Source organism: Ursus maritimus, unplaced genomic scaffold, assembly GCF_017311325.1.
Source record: "Ursus maritimus isolate PB19 unplaced genomic scaffold, ASM1731132v1 scaffold_17, whole genome shotgun sequence".
In the NCBI taxonomy this organism is placed as follows: Eukaryota; Metazoa; Chordata; class Mammalia; order Carnivora; family Ursidae; genus Ursus; species Ursus maritimus.
This window is the reverse complement of record NW_024424119.1, coordinates 23,895,713-23,908,410: the sequence shown is the minus strand read 5'-3', so window position 1 is coordinate 23,908,410 and position 12,698 is coordinate 23,895,713. Positions and strand designations below refer to the sequence as shown.

At 47.5% G+C, this 12,698-nt stretch overlaps 1 protein-coding gene across 1 annotated transcript in view; it reads left to right on the top strand.

Moving 5' to 3' along the window:
- Positions 1–12,698, top strand: part of KIF24 (kinesin family member 24) — a 46,175-nt gene that overhangs the window by 31,625 nt on the left and 1,852 nt on the right. Inside the window, exons 8-11 of the mRNA XM_008695130.2 lie at positions 1,892–1,963; positions 4,439–4,548; positions 8,331–10,568; positions 11,713–11,806. Coding sequence (XP_008693352.1) covers positions 1,892–1,963; positions 4,439–4,548; positions 8,331–10,568; positions 11,713–11,806 — 2,514 coding nt within the window. The remainder of the gene's footprint in view (positions 1–1,891; positions 1,964–4,438; positions 4,549–8,330; positions 10,569–11,712; positions 11,807–12,698) is intronic.

The window sequence follows — 12,698 nt, the reverse complement described above, 5'->3', positions numbered from 1 at the left end:
TGTTAACTTTGATCACTTAGTTAAGGTCGTTTGTGCTAGGTTTCTCCATTGTAATGTTAACCATTTTCCCTTTGTAATTAATAAATATCTTGGGGCACCTGGGTTGGTTGGACGTCTGCCTTTGGCGCAGGTCATGATCCCGGCATCCTGGGATCATGTCCTACATTGGGCTCCCCACTCATCAGGAAGTCAACTTCTCCCTCTGCCCCTCCCCCTGCTTGTGCTCTCTCTCTTGCTCTGCCTGCTCTCTCTCTCTCTCTCTCTCTCTCTCTCTCTCTCAAATAAATAAATAAATATCTTATGGGGAGACAGTTTGAAACTATGCAGATATCCTATTTACATCACACTTTTGCTGCCTAATTTTAGCAACAGTTGGTGATTCTTAACCTGCAACATTATGACTGTGATGTTTACCTGGTGGGATTTCCTGTTACTATCATTCTTTTTTTTTTTTTTTTAAGATTTTATTTATTTATTCGACAGAGATAGAGATAGCCAGCGAGAGAGGGAACACAAGCAGGGGGAGTGGGAGAGGAAGAAGCAGGCCCATAGCAGAAGAGCCTGATGTGGGACTCGATCCCATAACACTGGGATCACGCCCTGAGCCGAAGGCAGGCGCTTAACCGCTGTGCCACCCAGGCACCCCTACTATCATTCTTTTTACATTAATTGAAATTCTGCTGTAAGAGCTGTCCTTTCTCTACAATTTATTTATTAGATTATTTATAACAGTAAATGGATATTTCTTTTATTTGCTAGATTATATTTTATCATTATTTTATTGCTCAGATTGCCCTCAAACACTCACAGGGATTAGTGGCCACACTTGGATTTGAGTATTAAGGGGCAGGTGTAACTCAGGGCCAGGGTTTGGTTACCTGTTTGTCCCTTTTGGAGAACTGTCCCAGTGGTAAAGTTTGGGGATATCTCATTGATTTGTAATAAAAGAGGAAATTCCCTTATACAGGTTTCTCCTGCTATCTGAATAGAACTTTCCTATGAAATCTTTTTTAAGCCAAAATGGCATAAGGCAAAGAAGTGATTACCATTAATTTATATGGAAACAAATGTGAGCATTCCCAGGCCCCAAAAATAACCTCTTAGGCTTTTCTGATACCTTAGGACTCATCTTGGTAATGGATGCACAAAATAAATCAAGATAAAGCACAGGTGGGGAGCCTGGCTGGCCCAGTCAGTGGAGCATGCGACTCTTGATCTAGGGGTCATGAGTTTGAGCCCCACACCGGGTATAGAGTTTACTTTCAAAAAAAGGAACTGTTAGAAAAAACAAAAGATAAAGCACAGATGCAGAAACAGGTCAAAGCTATGACTTAACCAACTGAGCCACTCAGGTGCCCCTACTTTTAAATAAAAGCAAAAATCCTCTTTGGATTTAAGTTAGTGCATGCTCTCGCTCTCTCTCAAAATAAGTGATTAATTAATTATCAGAAAGCTTGCATCTGAATCTACACCTATACGTGTCATACGTGAGCAGGGAGGTGGGGGAGTGGGACAGGTATTTTCTGTACTTAAGCGCATCTGTAGCTGCTAATAGTATGAGAGGAGGCAAGAGAAAGGGAGCTGCAAGCCAGAACTGCCGGCACAGAAGCGTGGACTCTGGGGCCTGTGGAAGGTCCCTGTTTTATCTGTTCCTCACTATTGGGGCTAATCCTAGGATCCTAGCCTTTAGGACGGGAGGCCCTAACTAGACACGGGCAGCTCAGGATGTTTGCGGTCTAGCTTGATTTTTCTTGTTGGACAAGAAACTACCAGGGCATTTTGACTTGCTTTTGGAGGCTTGTCTGACTATGGCTTATTTAAGAAAAGTCTGGTCCGACACTCTCTCTTTGCATGTGATATTTGATGTGCTTGTTAATCTACCACCTTGCAGCTGAAGGAATGTATCCGCGCATTGGATCAGGAACACACCCACACTCCCTTCAGGCAAAGCAAATTAACTCAGGTACAGTTAAATGTGAACTTGGAGTTCGTTCTCTTTCATTCATTCGTTCTTGCATTCATTTGTTCATTCAGTAAAGCCTCCACTGCCAGCAAGTCCCAATCTAAGCTTGGGAGGGTTTGGGGGGAAAGGAGGGAGTCCCATTCCTTCCAGGAGCTCATTCGAGGCCACCTGGGCGCACAGGCAGAGGTGACTGCCGTGTGAAGCGGCCGAGCTTTCACGGGGCTGCAGTGCGCTTCCGGTCACCGCCCGACAGCTTTCCACTTATTTCTAATGTAAAGAAACATTTTTGATTTAATGGAGTCTCTGAGCCTTTGAAGTGGGGGTGGTATAGCTGTACTCAGTATTTTCTTAGCTGTAAGACTTAGTGTTTCAAGACAAAAAATAATGGCTGGAGTTAAAAAGAATAAGAGATTTTAAACGTTTTTAAAAGATTTTATTTATCTTATTAATAATAAGATTGTTATTATTTGATAGAAAGAACACAGGCAGAAGTGGCAGGCAAAGGGAGAGGAAGAAGCAGGCTCCCTGTCAAGCAAGGAGCCCGATGCAGGACTCAATCCCAGGACCCTGAATCATGACCTGAGCCGAACGCAGATGCTTAACCAACTGAGCCACCCAGGGCCCCAGATTTTTTAAATTTTTTAAAATTTACTTTTTACTTATTTTTTAAAGATGCTGTTTTTAAGTAATCTCTACACCCAGCGTGGGGTTCAAACTTACAATCCTGAGATCAGGAGTCGTGCACTCTACCGACTGAGCCAGCCAGGTGCCCCGAGTGAGACAGATTTTTGATAGGTACTGATAGGAAAGATGACCAAGATCTGTAGTTTAAAAATATCAATGAGGAAAAAAAACTACACACACACAAATTGTGTCTGTGTTAACTGATTATTCTGAGTGGTAAAACTGTAGGTAATTTTTTTCCTCCATTTTTCTGCCATGAAATGTGCTTCTAAATGAATGGAAAATGCCAGTAATTCGGCAACGTAATAGCTGCAAAAGAGTGGCCCACAGAGGGGTGTGCCTACGTACGGACTGCTGCGAAGGCAGGTACAGGCGCTCCGGGTTCCTTTCTGCACCACGTCCCGTGCTCGGTGGAGGACAGACTAGCGTAGACGGCTGTCTAGGTGAGATCTTTGTGTTTTGGCAGAGGTTCGCACTCGGTACAGCTAACCTAATGGCTCCGCAGGGCATGGGGCAGAACTTACTAGAACTGGTGATCTGTGGGTTAGATTATGTCTTCTCAAACATGATTTCAACTAGAGACTTAGAAAACCCTTCTTATGGGTGCTTAGTCCTGATTCTGACATTGGCTCTGTTATTTTTTAAAATGAGTTCACCATCCCCAGAAAATGTGTTCCTGTTTAATTTAAAAAATAATAATTCAGGAAAAAAAAACAAATGAAAAACGAATAATTCAGGGGCACCTAGCTGGTTCAGTCGGTGGAGTGTGCAACTCTTGATCTCAGGGTCGTGGATTTCAAGCCCCATGTTAGGTATAGATTGTTTAAAAATAATAATGATAATAATAACTCAAACGGTATATACAAGTACAAAGAAGATGGCAAAAGGTACCTGAAAATCCCATCTCTCAGTGATAATCACTGCTACATTTTGGTGACTGTCCTCAGACATTTCTCTGCCCACATATCTACACATAGATCTACTTACAGAGTTATGGAATCGTACGCCTTTTTTACTCAAAGATAAGTGTAGATCTTCCCATGTATCTAAGTACAGATATACATCATTATTTTTAATGGTTGTATTGTAGTCAGTTAATAATTATTTAGTTTGCAGGGCGCCTGGGTGGCTCAGTCAGTTAAGCATCTGCCTTTGGCCCAGGGCATGATCCCAGGGTGCTGGGATCGAGCCCTGCGTTGGGCTCCCTGCTCAGTGGAGAGCCTTCTTCTCCCTCTCCCTCTGCTGCTTGTGCTCTCTTTCTCTCAAATAAATAATATCTATTAAAAAAATAAAATTATTCAGTTTGTTCCGTTTATAGACTCCTAGATTTTTAATTTTTATTACTATTATGATGTTGTAACGCATAGCCTATGTGTACTTTTTTTCAATCACCTGAGCAGTTCTCTTTAGGATAATGCCCTGGAAGCACGCACATTTTTTACGTTTTATACATGTTGCCAAACTGCCTTCTCAAAAGCTTATACCGTTTCTGAAACACACGACCTGCAGAGTACAGCGATATAGAAGAGTGCCCATTTCCCTAGACCCCCACCAGGGCAGGGTATCACGAGTCTTAATCTTCTGGGTGAAAAATATTAGTATTCTTACTACTTTGTATTTCTTTGGTTGGTGAAGTACCTTTTTTGTGTATTTTTGATCATTTGTATTTCTTCTTTGCAAACTGCCTTCTTGTAGGGGGTGGGGAGCTATGGCCCAGTGCCCTGCACACAATAAGTAGTTAATATGCCCTTTGTTAATTGACTTCATTGACCTGCCTTTTGTTTGGGGCAGGTCCTGCGGGATTCTTTCATCGGTGATGCCAAAACCTGCATGATTGCCAACATCTCACCAAGCCATGTGGCCACCGAACACACACTGAATACCCTGCGTTACGCTGACCGGTGAGTCGCTCCCAGGTGGCGGGTCGTTTTGTGTGTGTGTATTTCAAACACACATAGAGATCTGATCTTGAGCTCCAGAAGTCTGTTCTTGAGGCAGAGATCCTAGTGCTGGGGGGATGTGCAATTGGCCATTTGAAGAATGTGACCTGGTAGGCCTTGCCATTTTACAAGTGTGAATGTGACAAGAGGAAGGGGACAGGTTCCCTGGTTCAGGAAACAACTCTATCAATGACTTTTATTTTTTTATTTTATTTTTTAAGATTTTATTTATTTGACAGAGAACGCATGCACGCATAAGCAGGGGGAGCAGCAGGAGCCTGGGATCATGACCTGAGCCGAAGGCAGACGCTTAGCTGACTGAGCCACTCAGGTGCCCCCATCAGTGACTTTTAAATGGCTAGTGGGAAGTGAAATATTTCTTTGGAGTGGAAGGCTCAAGATTTTCTTCCTGCTAGCCTCAGCCCTAATCATAAGGGACAGAATACATGTTACTTGTCAAGGCAGGGGCACTTAGAGCTATGTAGGTCCAGAGGAGATCAACCCAGACATCTAACATGTTACAGAAGGGTAAACTGAACCCAGAGAAGGGCAGGAACTTTAAAAGGGCTTATTGGGAATCGGCGGTAAAGCTAGCACTTCTGACTATATGGTCAGGGCTCTTTCCGGGGTGACCCTGGTATCTGCCAGGGTCCCCGCCAATGTCCCATCTCTTAACCTGGGGTCCCACAGGTTTCCTACCATTTCCATCCTTTCCTCTGGCTGCTTTGCTGCCTGGTCCTGTCTTACATCCTTCTCTTTGGGCTCCCAGAAGCTGTCTCCAAGATTAACAAAAAAAAATTTTTTTAAGATTTTATTTATTTATTTGACAGAGAGAGAGTGAGAGAGAGAACACAAGCTGGGGGAGTGGGAGCAGAAGAAGCAGGCTTCCCGCTGAGTGGGAAGCCTGATGCGGGGCTCGATCCCAGGACCCTGGATCATGACCTGAGCCGAAGGCAGATGCTTAATGACTGAGCCACCCAGGCGCTCCCCAAGATTAACAAACTATTTGAGGGAAACTTGTTTTTTTTATTACTGTTGAGGAATCTTTAGTATCCATGGCATTTTATGAAATTCACTGGGAAGGAAAAGTGAGCTATCATTTAAGCTCCATGAAAACAGGAAACCTTATCTATTTCTCCACTGTACCTACCGCCCAGGCAGTACTTGGTACCTAGCAGATGCACAGGAAATATTTGTGACTGAAAGGAGGAACTCTTCTGGGTGTCAGGGTGAGGCCCTCTGTGTACCTATCTCATTCGAATAGGAGAGAGACCTCACAAAGTGATTATAAGAGTGGGCTCTGGAGTCAAGACTCTCTGGGCCAGTACCCTGCATCTGCCATGAAAGAGCTGAGTAGTCCTGGGCAAAAGTTTTGGGCTTCAGTTTTATCTGACGGGATAATATTAGCATCTACCTGCTACAACAGTTACGTGGAATCAGTGAGGATAATGCACCACACCAGGTGCATAGTTACCGTTCAGTATGTGTTAATTTAAGCAATAGTAATATTAATAGGTCCCCAAAATAGGTTTCCTTATTGCACGGTTCCCTAATGCCTGTACACTAGCACTGCTAGAAGAAAGGCTACTTCATGGGGCCCCTGGGCGGCTCAGTGGGTTAAGCACCTGAGTCTTGGCTTCGGCTCAGGTCATGATCTTGGGGGTCATGAAATCAAGCCCCACGTCAGGCTCTGCGCTCAGTGCGGCGTCTGCTTGAGATTCTCTCTCCCTCTCCTTCTGCCCCTCCCACTGCTCATGCACTCTCTCTCGCTCTGTCTCAAATAAATATTGAAAAGAAAGGCTGCTTCACGAACTGAGATCAGAAGATATGAGATGATCCAAATTTGTTTCCAAATAAACAAATATGGCTTGAAATTCTTTACCCCCGTGTATCCATTACCCAGCTTCAATAACTGATAACAATAAATGGATCTTGTTTTATAACCTCACCCACTCCCCAAATCACAGACATTGTTATCAGTTGCTTAAAGTAAGAACTTCATCATTAGGAGCAGAGAACAAGACATCTCCTTTCTTAGGGCCTCAGTAAAGGAAGATGAAAATAACCCTTTTGCATGGGGGAGGTATTAAGTATAATTGAGAAATTATTTTAAATAATTTTGGCTTTAAAAAGAACAGAAAGTGTAATAGAAATCTCTTCCATTTGAAGCAGTCTGATAAATTATTGTAAATGAATGAAAGCCATTTGTTTTATGTGCTTCAATGAGGCCTAATGAAATTAATTTTAGGTAATCTGTACAGACACAAGATGATTTTATTGCTTATTTAAAAACTTTTTCTGATTTAAAATTTTCTTCTTTCCATATAGTAGAATGTTGCCAAGGAGTCCAAAAATAAAGTTCTAGCTGGACCCCTAATAGGTATACATCTATCAGAAAAGCTCAGTGACAGGAGTGATTTTGGGATTAGGAAGAGTACACTGGAAGCATTTAGCATCAATAACCAAATTACCTGTAGGATTCCTTCTGGCACTCAGCTTTCTAGAATTATTTAGTGTGACTCCTAGGGGGGGATTTTGGTGTTTCTCTCTTAATGAAACTAAAATAATTAAGTTTTTTATAACAGGAAGTAATTTGGAACCATCTAGACTTACTGTGGCACCTCTCAGCCCATTTCCTACTGCAACACCTAAACAAAGGCCCATGGACACGTGTGTCTTCAGTCACATTCTGTAGCTCTTTGCTTAGCTATGTTACCTGCCTGCCTTGGCTCTCAGACTTCAAGGGAAGATTTAAATCAAGTCTCAGTGTCAGGCTTATGATCTTGGTTTTCAGAAATGGCCAAGAGGGGTCATTTGGCTACCAGTAAGGGTGGATTAAACCCAAAATAATGGCAGAGACATTTTAGGGGAGCCCCTAGGCAGAAGTACTGCTCCTTCCTAGAGGATTTTAATGAAGAATCTACAGGCCACTGGAGAATCACATTTTTACTTCATGTCACCTTGTAATTCTAAATTCTTACAGTGTTTTTAAATATTAGAGTTAAGAGACTGATCTTGACTAAATTCTGGATTTTCCATCTTCTCTGAACTTCCCGTATGGAATAGAGCATGGTTCTCTATCCTCTATCTAGGGGGTGATTCTGCCTCCCCGGGAACATTTGGCAATGTCTGGAGATATTTTTGATTGTCAAGACTAGAGAGAAGTGCTACTGGCATGTAGTGGGTAGAGGCCAGCGTGCTGCTAAACATCCCGCAGTGCACAGAGAGCCCCCACAACAAAGAATTCTCTGGTTCCAAATACCACTAGTGCAAACGTTGAGAAACCCCGGAATAAACAGGTCACTTCTCCTTTAATAGAATGAGCACATCTCCTTTCATAGAATGAGCACAGCCTGCTTATTTCCAGAGGATTTTGCTTCCTAAGTACCCAGCAAGTTTGAAGGAACTCATTTTCTTAGAGAAGCCTGAAAGGAAACGTGGGCTCTGGCTGTGGGGTAGCAGGTGAGTGGTAGACACGGGCTCCTGAGCTGGCCCACCTTCCCGAAGTACAGCATGGGCCCTACCACGGATATAGTGCGGTTCTGAGATGAGCTCCCTTGGCCTTGACCCATGGGACTGAGGAGATTTCCAAAACTTCTGATCATAGAATGTTGGGTATATGCTTATATCCTCAGCCTGCACCCATCTTTTTTGTAATACTTTTCTTTGGTTTTTGAAAAATATAGAAAAGGAATTAAGGAGCATGCAAGAATACACATTTAACATAAAATGGTAATTTACAGGGTCAAGGAACTAAAGAAAGGCATTAAGTGTTGTGCTTCAGCTACCAGTCGAAATCGGACCCCTGGAAACGCTTCTCCAAAACGAATTCAGAGCTCCCCCGTGGCCCTGCCAGGGGACAAGTGTTCTCCCAAAAAGGTCAAGCTGGGGCTTCAGCAGTCATTCACAGCAGCTCCTGGCTCCACGAGAGAGAAGGCCCATCCCCTGGCTAGCCACGCACCCAACATCCCTTTTGCGCCTGTACCTAAAGTTCCCGGTAAAAGGGGTGGATCCAGAGGGAGTCTTCCCCAAGAGTGGGTCGTTCACACCAGCCCTGTCAAAGGAGCCACACGGTCTGGACATTTAGCCAAAAAAGGGGCAGAAGAATCTGCGTCATTGTGCTCTGAGAAAACTCAAATGGGCAACAAAACTGCCCGCAGGTGGGGAAGCAAGGCTGCTGGCCCAGGAGAAGCCCCAGCGCGTGGGAAGCTGCCCTCCAAGTGCAAGACCGTGCAGCCCGTGCGGCCCGTGCAGAAGCAGCTTGTGTCACGGGCCGAGCTCTCCTCCGGCGGCCTCCACCACTTAGCAGAGTACGGTCAGGGCAGCACGGGGAGCACACCTGCCAGGTGGGCCTCGGAAACGTGGACAGACATCCCTCCACATCAGAAGGAGAGGGAGGAACACTTGCGCTTCTATCACCAGCAGTTCCAGCAGCCACCTCTCCTCCAGCAGAAGTTCAAGTACCAACCACTGGAAAGGTTTTTATGCCAGTACAGGCCCCTGGAGGGGCAGGTCCAGAATGAGACCCCTCCCCCCTTCTGCTCTTATTCTGAGAGCCAGGATGGAGCCCAAGCTGAGGACCTTGATGACAGCGATTTCAGCGAAGATTCTTTTTCACATGTCTCCAGTCAGAGGACCACAAAGCAGAGAAACACCCTAGAGAACAGTGAAGGCTCATTCTTCCTTCATCAGAGGGAGCAAGGCCCTGAGGAGCAAGTGGCCAAAAGGCACCAGAGTCTGCTTTTTAACCCTGGGACAGATGGTGACGAGAAGGGTCTAACCGGAGACTGGATGTACCCCAGGGACCCCACACACCACAGAAGAGCAGCACTCAGTCACGGCCACAACCTGAGTAAGGTGCCTTTGGACCGGAGCAGAGAGGAGGACTCTGCCTCCTCAGGGCTTTGTCCCAGAGACAACCTGGCAGAGAAGCCTTACTGCTCACAGGTAGACTTCATACGTGGCCAGAAAAGAGGTGGTGGCCCAGCCTTTGAACTGAGACAGAACGCTCTCACAAGTGAGGTTCCTGGGCAGGCCGAGGGTAGTTCACTACCTCTGGAGGAAGATGGTTTTAGTTTCTCACTGCCCCACAGTGCAGTTCCAGGATCTCCAGACCAAAGAGAGAGAGTCAGCACACCTCTGGGAGGAGTCGGCCAAGACAGCCCAACTCTGGTGACCAGAACAATGAAAACCAGTTACCCTGACCAAGAAGACTATAGAGGGGAATCAGGCACGTGCTCTGAATATGCTTCTGGCCTGATGGCTCCCCTCACCGTGTCCCTCCTGGAGAACACAGACGATGAAGGCCCTCTTCCCTTGGAGCGGCTGGCCCAGGATGGGCTTGCTCACAGTCTAGTGGCAGCAAGGGGCTCACCTGTGGGCCACACAGTGTCATCTGGTGATCAAAAGGCACTCCTGCCACTGTCTTCAGCAGCTGGGCACCTGTGGCTCTCATCATCTCCCCCTGACAATAAGCCTAGTGGTGATCTCCCAGCCCTGTCGCCGTCACCCATCTGTCAGCACCCACCTGACGAGCTGCCCATCAATGAGGCTGACCCGGGGGAGGCCCGCCAGAGCGAAGAGCCTGCGCTGTCCTCCGAGGAACACGGGAGTGGCCAGCAGTATGATGCCGATGCTGAGGAGGCAGAGCGGAGTGGAGCCCAGGGTTTCCCAGGAAAGCCCTTCCCCGCCATACATACTGGAGGAGCCCACCCTGCACCTCTGCTCACCCCAGGAACAGAAAGTAGTGATACGGCTGACCAGCCCTGGGCCCAGGAAAGAAAACATCCAACAGGACTTGGTTGGCAGGAGCTAAGTTTGCCGGGAGACCCCAGCAAGTTGCCCTGCTACAACAGAAACATCGTGTGGCTCAAATACAGGCCAATCCCAAGGTGCTCAGCAAGGCCGGGCTCTCCCCTGGTCCCTGGCTGCTCTCCAAAGACTGCAGAGAACCTCCATCAGCTCACCCTGGGGCCTGCACAGTAAGTTGGACACTCTCCCCCAGACCTGAGACCTTCGGCACTCCTACTTCCACCCCGGCTTCACACTGGTCTGCTCTGGGAATGGCTATTGTTGGTTCCGTGTCAGAGCTACACTACAACTAGAGAGGCTTTGTCCCGCTTTTTGAGGGAGCAGGCCTGCCAGGGTGGGTGAACCCTGTCTAGGAAAGCTGGGCCTTGAGTGAGAAAAGGGAGGATCTGTCCCCTTCAGCAAGCCTATGACCTGTGGAGATCAGAGTCCTCTTCATTCTGTCAGGTCTGTGTTCCTGGAACTGCTGCCCAGGGACACAACAGCTACAGCCTTGTGCCCTCAGAACCAAGGCAGGCTGGGCAACTTCCAAGATGGAGAAAGTTAAAAACAGAGCGACTGGTGATTTGTGCTGCTTCCCCCAAAGGATGCTGTGGATGGTGCAGAAAGAGAGGTGACAGAAAGCATAGAGCAAGAAAGGAGGCAGAGTGATCTAGCAGGGCCCCTCAGCATTAGGGCCCGGGGAGATGGTGTATGGGAACAGAGGCTACAGCCCTTTGCTAGCGCTCCTGATACCTAGGCCAGCTGTGTGCCTGCTGTTCACGGGGGCTCAGGCCGGGGCCATGGACAGAGAAGGACCTGCAGGGACGCACAGGTGAGGAGCCTGCCTGTCCCAGGAGACGATCTTGCTGGCTCCGTGGTCTCTACCCAGTGGTAGGGGCTGACAAAAGGCAGATCCTCCAGTTTCTAGCTCAAACCCCCTGCTTTGGTCCCTGGACTCCCCATAGGAAGTAAACACGGTGGCAGGCGAGGCAGCAGGCTCCACCGTGTACGAGTGTGCCAGCGGCAGTGGTCACAGCCTTGAGCCTTTTGGCAGGGAAGCGGGGTGAAGCTTCCGCAGAGGACCAGCAACACTCACCCCTATCCCTCAGTGTAGCAGGAAGGCGGGCACAGACTGAGAAGCCCCTCTTTTCCCAGTATCTTCTGGTATCCTTTAGTCCTGAGAAGAATGGGGGGGGGGGGTGCTGGCCCTGGTCAGAGCTTTGACCGTTCTGGGAAGGGGCAGTTCCTGGGCTAGAAATGAGGCTCAGCCCTAGAAAGCTGCCTGGGAGAGATGGGAGGCCCAGAGGATCACCGTGTCCCCTCTGGTGTTCCCAGGCAGGTGGTCATCCGAGCACACCAGGAACAGCTGGATAAAATGGCAGAACTGGGCTTCAAGGAGGAGACCCTGATGAGCCAGCTGGCTCTTAACGTAAGTGGCCTCGGCTAGACACTCAGGGGCTGTTGGGAGTTAGCCTGCAGGTAGTTTACTGGCCATCCTTGTTTGCTGTGGTTATGTGTGAGGTAAGGGTCTGCTGTCACACTCTAAGAGGACTTGGGCCTCCTCTTGCCATTCCTCTGACATAGCTCGAGGGAGGGTACAAGGACAGGTGGGAGATGGTGCGGTACTCCCCATTTCCTGGCTAAAATGTTTCCAGCCTCTGTCCTTTGCCATTCTGCCTTCCTATTGGCTTGCTGGAGCCCCTCCCTGCGATGGTAAGTGACCTGCCACATGCCGACCAGAGGTACTTTTGTTTTTTTAAGTAGGCTCCACGCCCAGTGCTGCCCAGTGCGGGGCTTGAACTCAGGACCCTGAGGTCAAGACCTAAGCCAAGATCAAGAGTCCGACACTTCACACCGACTGAGCCACACAGGTACCCCCCAACCAGAAGTACTTCTACAAAACACCCCTCTGCCCTGCAGAATACCTCTCTACATAGAAGTTTCTCAAGTGCAGGGGTGCCTGGCTGGCTCAGTTGGTGAAGTGTGCGACTCTTGATCTTGGAGTTGTGGGTTCGAGTCCCACGCTGGGTTTAGAGATTACTTAAAAATAAAATCTAGGGGCGCCTGGGTGGCTCAGTTGTTAAGCATCTGCCTTCAGCTCAGGGCGTGATCCCGGGGTCCTGGGATCGAGCCCCCCATCAGGCACCTCCCCTGGGAGCCCGCTTCTTCCTCTCCCACTCCCCCTGCTTGTGTTCCCTCTTTCACTCTGTCTCTATCACTGTCAAATAAAATCTTTAAAAAAATAAAATCTTAAAGTTTCTCAAATGCAGAGAAATGAGCCTCAACCCTGTGCCATAGTGACTGTCCTGCAGACTTTCCAG